The 7,319-nt window shown below is 32.7% G+C and overlaps 3 protein-coding genes across 4 annotated transcripts in view; 2 read left to right on the forward strand and 1 right to left on the reverse strand.

The window, feature by feature from the left end:
* The window catches only part of LOC111492892 (methionyl-tRNA formyltransferase), a 7,098-nt gene extending 4,517 nt beyond the window's left edge, over positions 1-2,581 (forward strand). Inside the window, exons 6-11 of one of the 2 annotated variants that reach the window (XM_023142394.1) lie at positions 27-131; positions 408-444; positions 704-804; positions 1,136-1,195; positions 1,252-1,443; positions 2,318-2,581. In XM_023142394.1, the coding sequence (XP_022998162.1) occupies positions 27-131; positions 408-444; positions 704-804; positions 1,136-1,195; positions 1,252-1,443; positions 2,318-2,440 (618 nt within the window). In that variant the 3' untranslated portion in view covers positions 2,441-2,581. The remainder of the gene's footprint in view (positions 1-26; positions 132-407; positions 445-703; positions 805-1,135; positions 1,196-1,251; positions 1,444-2,317) is intronic. The other variant, XM_023142395.1, reaches the window with a different exon arrangement.
* An 819-nt stretch (positions 2,582-3,400) lies between these two features.
* LOC111492894 (heavy metal-associated isoprenylated plant protein 21-like) lies at positions 3,401-4,235 on the forward strand. The gene is made up of 3 exons (XM_023142398.1): positions 3,401-3,507; positions 3,581-3,656; positions 3,783-4,235. Exons 1-3 carry the CDS (start codon positions 3,436-3,438, stop codon positions 4,067-4,069), a joined length of 435 nt encoding a protein of 144 aa, XP_022998166.1. The 5' UTR covers positions 3,401-3,435; the 3' UTR covers positions 4,070-4,235.
* Positions 4,236-4,652: 417 nt separating this feature from the next.
* Positions 4,653-5,724, reverse strand: LOC111492893 (heavy metal-associated isoprenylated plant protein 32-like). Its single transcript, XM_023142397.1, has 3 exons — positions 5,639-5,724; positions 5,299-5,374; positions 4,653-5,140 (listed from the first exon to the last, which is right to left on the reverse strand). Exons 1-3 carry the CDS (start codon positions 5,672-5,674, stop codon positions 4,725-4,727), a joined length of 528 nt encoding a protein of 175 aa, XP_022998165.1. The 5' UTR covers positions 5,675-5,724; the 3' UTR covers positions 4,653-4,724.
* Positions 5,725-7,319: the final 1,595 nt, after the last annotated feature.

The following is a 7,319-nucleotide window of genomic DNA, read 5'->3' on the forward strand; positions in this document are numbered from 1 at the left end:
CCCCCCCCCCCCCCCCCTACTTTTAGGATGGTGTTAAGGAGACTGGTGTATCACTAGCATTCACAGTTCGTGCATTGGATGCTGGACCCGTCATTGCTTTTGAAAAATTTGAAGTTGATGAGCAGATTAAGGTATGCTTGTTATGAGTTTACAGGTTAAGCAACGTGACATGCATGTGTGTTTTGATTTTTGATTCCTATAAAGCATAAATGGTTGAAATCTGAAAATCCATCACATGGTTCGTTTATAAATTTGTTTTTCATTTTCTTGCCGATCCTTTTGAGTAGAGACGTTTTTATGAAGTCGGCTATTTGTCTCATGTCTTGTCTTACACAGTTAAACTTCTTTTACATTTAACTTTTTGAAGATGGACCATTTCTTTTCTAATCTTTGATTCAATTTGCTAGCAGGCACCCGATTTACTTGCATTGCTATTTTTAGAAGGTGGGCATTCAGCGTCTGTCATGAACTTCACTTGAAATTGTGGTGCTGTCTCCTAGTCTGTTTCTTTTATTCTCTAGCATATTGGTACTTCTTAGTTTCATTGCAAAGAGTGGTGTTGATTTCAAGTACTCTTACATTTGATTATATAAATAAAATCACAACACCAAAAGTTCATCTTTGAGTTGTTGATCTAAATACTTACGTACGTTTTGTTACGGTTTATAATACTTAAACATTCAAAATCCACTTTCATGTGCAGGCTCAAAACTTTTGATTCGGGAACTTCCTTCTATACTTGATGGATCTGCTGAAAAGAAGGCACAACCTCAAGACGAATCTAAAGCTACCAAGGCTCCAAAGGTATCCTTGGTTGAGATCTTCTAGGATAAATTTATAATCATATAGAAACGAAGTGAATTTTGGTTTATATATGCTTAGTCCGTTACTCATTTGATCTTCCAATATATTAGTAACAAAAATTTCGTATTCATTCTTTTCTGATTAGTTAAAAATGATTTAGATCAACCTTAAAGCAAAACGAAAACTAGAATTCCATGAACTATTAGTATCAATTTTTTAGTTTTATTTAAAATAACAATCATAATATCAGCAATCTTGTATATCAAGAAAACCTTCTGATAATGATGCATTGTAGATTCAAGTTCTCTGGAATCTGACTCTAGTTATGCAGATAGCTCCAGATGAGGCATGGCTGTCATTTGATCAAGAGGCATATGTTCTACACAACAAGGTAATTTTACCCTTTTCTTTGTTCAACCTTGCAGTTAAATCATGCACTCCCTTTAGGTTCGCGCATTTGCAGGATGGCCTGGAACACGAGCGAAGGTTGTCGTTGCTGATGAGAAAAGCGGTTGCCACAATATCCTAGAATTTAAAATCATTACTACAAGGGTTGGCATTCAGGAGACTCAAGCAGATGAGATCTGCTTTGTCAAGGATGCTTTGCTGTTTCCATGTGGAGGGCGCACGGCACTTGAGGTTTGTTCCTTATTGTAGCCTATTTCTATTATGCTTATATGGATGTGTATGATCAAGGGCTGGGTATTTTTTCTTAGTTCAGTTGCATTTTTCTTTGAATAGAGCTTTTCGTTAAGATGTTAGAAGGTCGCAAAGTTTCATATGAAATTCATAAAAACTCACATCAAACCTCATAAACCTCCCAGAATACAAGTTTTGTAGCCACCCACAGTTCCTTAATTACAAAAGAGCTCCCTCTTATGACCCTATGAATCAATTAGAGCCTTAGTATAGTTTTACGTCGGTTGGGGAGGAGAACGAAACATTCTTTATAAGGGTGTGGAAACCTCTCCCTTAACAGACACATTTTAAAAATCTTGAGGGAAAGCTCGAAAGGGAAAGCCCAAAGAAAACAATATTTGCTAGCAGTGGACTTAGGCCGTTACAAATGGTATCAGAAGGGGGTGGATTGGAAGTCCTATATTGATTGGAGAAGGGAACGATGCTGGGTCCTGAAGGGAGTTCTACATCAGTAAGTTGTCTCCAACAATAACGGAAATAAAAAAACAAGCTTAACACATTATCAAGAACACATCCACACAATCCACCCACTCCTTAGTAGCACCCCTCAAAATCTTAGCATTTGTTTCCAACCATAAATTGCATAAGATTGCTTTTATGACATTTCTACACAATTTCTTTGCCCTTTCTTCAAGAAGAGTTCCACGTAGCACATTTCTTTCACATAATGGTTACTTAGATTTTTCACTTTGTTGATACTGTTATATCTTCACTTGTTCTTTAAAATATACATCATATTTTTACCTGTACTGAAGATAAGTTATTACTATTTTGCACCAACATTTTTACTGTAGTGATTTGGTAATTTCACCAGGTACTGGAAGTTCAATTACCTGGAAAAAAGGTTGTGAGTGCAGGCGCCTTCTGGAATGGTATGCAAGGGAAAAGGTTGAAGAAATTTGATGAAACTAAACATTTTTCGCACGTGTCCGTGTGATATTTAGATGTAATCTAGCTGAAAAAAAGTTGACGATCGTAAACAAATTTTGCACGTGTTGTGATATTATTTATATGTAGTCGAGGCGAAGAAATTTGTTGAATGCCAAAGCATAATCAATTCTATCAAGAGATCCATATCGAAATTTTAAGAATCAATTAGAAATTAAGTTCAAATTTTAAATACTAAATAAAAACTAAATTTAAATCCCAAAAATAAAAAGATTAGTCTTCTTAATTTCTAAATTTTTTTAATTTTAATTTTAATTTTTTTAATTTTTTTAATTTTTTTAATTTAGGACTTAAGTGGGTGTCAACTTTTAATCATGGTATTAGAATATATACCAGAAATTAGATAAGACATATCAGAATTTTTAGGCATGAAAGAAGCCATAACTTGGAATTTTTAGGTATAAAAGAAGCCATAACTTGGAATTTTTAGGTATAAAAGAAGCCATAACTTTAAACCTACCTTTATGAAAGTGGTAATAGCAAATAGAAAAAGAAACTCTTACAAACTAGATTGTTACCCTACTCGACCACTTGCCTATTTCTACTTATGGACAACTATTACACTGTTTCACTCAATCTATATTCGTTTTGCCCATTTCTACCTATGGATAATTACTATACTGCTTCACTTAACCTATGCTCGTCGTGCCTATTTTTACCTACGGTCAACTACTAGACCGCCTCACTCAATCTATGCTCGTCTTCCCTATTATTATCTATAGACAGCTACTAGACCGCTTCACTCAATCTATGCTCTTGTTTCACAATTATTTAAAGCAAAAAATAAATAAAATAAATAAAAAATCTCATTAAACAAACATATAATAATTTAAAAACAAATTAGCGAAAATATTACTCTTTTTTTTTTTTTTTTTTTACTTATCATTAAATTAAATTAAGCTTATTTAAAAGGATGGCACCTCTCTTCTACATGAGCTAAGCCTCTCAAGTCTCTTTGGTTTTTCTTTGGAAAGGGAAAAAAAAATGGGAGCTCTTGATTATCTCTCCAACTTTTGCATTCTCACACCAACAAGAACCAAGCACAAACCAATGCAGGTAGCTCTTGATTTTTGGGTCTATTTAATTTGAATTTGTTCGTGTTTTTCGTTTATATTATATGCGTTTTTAGACGGTCGAAATCAAAGTGAAGCTGGATTGTGACGGATGTGAAAGAAGAGTTCGAAACGCTGTCTCTTCTATGAAAGGTCTTGTTCTTTCTCTCGTTCGTCGTTTTATCAAATAATGACGTTTCTCAATTTTACATGTAAGCTATTGTTATATTATCATTTATCGAGTTTGAAAACCCGACCCGAGTATTTATCGATGTATAGGCGTGAAGACGGTGGAGATGATGAGAAAGCAACACAGGGTGAGGGTTAGTGGGTATGTTGATGCCCAAAAAGTGCTTAAGAGAGTAAAAAGCACTGGAAAAAGAGCCGAGTTTTGGCCTTATATTCCTCAACATCTTGTTCATTACCCTTACGCCTTAGGTGCTTATGACAAGAAAGCTCCTGCTGGGTTTGTTAGGAATGTTGTGCAAGCTTTTCCATCTGCTCATGAACAAAACTATGCCTCTATTTTTAGTGATGACAATGTTCATGCTTGTTCTATCATGTAGCTCTTTTTGTCGAACGTGTTCGATCGGACATGACGAGTTTGAACGTATAAAGCGTTGAATTTGTTCGAGTTCGTCAATTGAGTTGTGGCATGTTGTCGTTGCTATTGCTGGTGATGTAACTCTTTGTTCTCTTTCGTGTTGGTACACTACAGAAATAATGAATACAGTAGCTTATAAAAAATGTTATTATAGACTTTTTATAGCGTTTTTCGTACGTCGTGGCAGTCCACAACTATAATAGATGCTATAATACGTATTCTGTTAAGAGATCGATCGAAGTACAAGTTACGATCCAAAGTTAGATGAATATTTGAACATTATGCTTTAAAAGCTTGAATTTGTGATATTATATATTTGTTGTTATTTTATATTTTTTAAACATTTCTTAATTTAAAAAAAACATGGTAAATAACGGTAAAAAATAGTACGAACGAAATCGTTATAGCCTAGATTTTCCTTCAAATACTAGTCAATAAAGACATCTTTAAAGAACCCACAATAACTAAAGTTCAATAACAAGCAACTCAAAAATATCGTTTGAATTAGAATACGAAATTGGTCGAGCGTCGATCCCTTTGATGTTTCTCATCCCGTTACATAATTTTGTTTTAAGAAGAGTTTTTCTTATCAAGAAGACAAATTACCTGTCTAGCCCTTAACTAAATTGATAGTCTTGAATATCCACGACATCATGAGCCATCGATACCATCGGGCCTCTTGCCTTCTGTGCTGCAGCTATAGTGACCGGAACATGTCGAAAACCACTTGACATGCCGTTTTCTTGAGCAAGATAACATTCTAATAGCGTCGGGTTACTGAATTCGCTATCACATATTGGAAGCGTATACTCATTTTGGAAGGTATAAGAGGGATCTATTGCATCTTCCAAGTAGTTGCCTTTGTTTTTTCTTAGGGTTTGTTCTTCATCATCTTCATCTTGCTTGGAAGTTGATGCCCAAAGTTGAGCTTGCTTGCCTAATTTGGCAAGCTTCTTTATCAAAATGCTTGAATCCACATTGCCTATGATTGTCACCTTTTGTTCTTCAGCATCTATATCTACCTTATATACTCCTAAATTTCATAACCCGACAAGCGATTATTTCTACGTATGTTGACCCGAACACTTACAAGCATACAAAATATTTCAGTTTTTGAAATACGAGGGGCAAAATGGTCATTTCATTTTACGAAAAATAAAAATAATAAAAAAGGAAGCCATTGTTGTTTACCTTCAATCCTTTTGAGAAGTTTTCGTACTCTCTCCATGCATCCTTGACAATTCATGTGTACTTTAAGAACATGTATCTGTTAAAACAAAGTCGATAACCAAAAAGTCAATGAAATAATTCGAGCATTATCGATCCAGTAATCTGTGAAGAGAATCGATCATAACATTAGCCTCTCGTTTTAAATATTAACTGAAGCAGAATATGACGGTTTTAGTATCATCGACAAAGTCAAGTTAATACATATATTTTTAACGAAAACATCGAGAGGTTCAAATCTACCAACCCCAGATGATTTTTAACGTAAAAAAAGTTTGAGGACTATGATAAGAAGGAAAAAAACCTCGATCTTCGAGAAACGGAATTGGTTCTTTGACATTTTCTTGCTCTCTAAGCTTGTGAGCTGCAAAGAAATGGGAGTTTTTTTTGGTGAAGAAGAAGGGGAAGAATGACGTTAAGAGAGTCAAAGAGAGGAATATGGTCAATATCATTTAAAGGGTGTGTGAAAATATGACCTTTTTGAGTGATTCCTTCAGTTTTTTTACACCAATTTCTCATGAGTTCTTTTGGCAGTCATATCCGGTTGGTTAACCATCCATTGGTTGAAATTTCCTTATCTCGAGTTCGTCTCGTTGTTCGTAGTATTTTTTAACAAAGAATCGTGGTCAATCGAGAATCGCCGAATGTGGGGTTTTGAGCGATTGAACATTCGTCTTTAAAGTTCATTTTAGATTACGTGAGGTAGGGTGTAATTTGATCTGTTGTGTTGTACTTAGAGCACGTTTATGAGTGATTTTGAAATGATTATGATCATTTTTTTTCATATTTAAATTATTTTAAGTTAGTTGAGTTAGTAACCCGAGCAACTGAAATAGAGTTTACAACCCAACCTTTTATTTTTGAGTTGGCTATAGGGTTTTTTTTTTTTAATTATTTAAAAAAAATTATACTTATCTACAATTCATTTAGATTAATAACTAAAATCTCATAAAATTTAATAAATATCAAACATTTACGAGTAACAGTCATCACTGACCTCAATTACAAATATTAAATATTTTTTATTTTATTGAAAGGAGAGTAAGTTGAGTCAGGTTGTAATCTTATTTTAGAGTTGATCAAGTTCACTCAGACCAAAAATATGTCAACTACAAACTTATCAAAATTTAGTGCAACTTATTGTTAGTTTGAAGTAGTCAGATATTCACAATAGTTAATATTTGAAGAATATATTAATTATAGAATATATCTTGAATATGTGTAATAAGTTAATATTTTCATGGATTAGTAGTATATTTTATTTTATTCTCAACATCAATGTTTAGTTAGTTTATATTTTCTTTATTTGTGGATATTAGTTGGTAGTTTGTATCCTATTTAAACGTCGTGAATATTGAAGATTAACCTTCAATCTCAATTCTATTTCTCATTTTAATTTTACAGGGTTTTGTGAGTAATAATATTTTCATATGTACTTACTTTTTGAGGGACAAATATTAGGTCAAAACTCCAATTTTAATTTTGAAAAAAATTAACCCAATAAAAAAAAACGATCCTACTTCGATGGTTTGAGTTTGTTAAGTTAGTGATCTGAGCAACTTGAATAGAATTCACAGTCTAATTCAACACAAATCTCTGTTTTTCAGGTTGAGTTTTGATGTGGAGTTTTTGTTTTTTAATTACCGAGAAAAATACATATTTATCTAGACGATACATTGATGACTAAAATCTCAGCAAATTAAAAATGGTAACAACTCATTTAAAGTATTTTTAATTTTTATAATAATTTTAAATGTGACAGTAAGGAAAGGATTGAATTATACATTATAATTAATAGTATTTAATATGGTAGTGGAATATTATTTTAAAAGCATTTCCTGGAAGAAAACAAAAACAATGGTAGAATCTCACTTCATCTTTGTCCGTTCAAAACAAAAAAAAAAAAAAAAAAAAAAAAAAAAAAAAAAAAAAAAAAAAAAAAAAAAAAAAAAAAAAAAAAAAAAAAAAAAAAAAAAAAAAAAAAA

This window comes from Cucurbita maxima, unplaced genomic scaffold (genome assembly GCF_002738345.1).
Source record: "Cucurbita maxima cultivar Rimu unplaced genomic scaffold, Cmax_1.0 Cma_Scf00018, whole genome shotgun sequence".
Taxonomy (NCBI): Eukaryota; Viridiplantae; Streptophyta; class Magnoliopsida; order Cucurbitales; family Cucurbitaceae; genus Cucurbita; species Cucurbita maxima.

Coding starts and splice junctions, on each gene's coding strand:
- LOC111492894 (XM_023142398.1), top strand. CDS start 3,436: ATGGGAGCTCTTGATTATCTCTCCAACTTTTGCATTCTCACACCAACA. Junction 3,508..3,580: donor CCAAGCACAAACCAATGCAG/GTAGCTCTTGAT, acceptor ATGCGTTTTTAG/ACGGTCGAAATCAAAGTGAA. Junction 3,657..3,782: donor CGCTGTCTCTTCTATGAAAG/GTCTTGTTCTTT, acceptor ATCGATGTATAG/GCGTGAAGACGGTGGAGATG.
- LOC111492893 (XM_023142397.1), bottom strand. CDS start 5,674: ATGTCAAAGAACCAATTCCGTTTCTCGAAGATCGAG. Junction 5,375..5,638: donor TCCGTTTCTCGAAGATCGAG/GTTTTTTTCCTT, acceptor TTGTTTTAACAG/ATACATGTTCTTAAAGTACA. Junction 5,141..5,298: donor ACTTCTCAAAAGGATTGAAG/GTAAACAACAAT, acceptor TATGAAATTTAG/GAGTATATAAGGTAGATATA.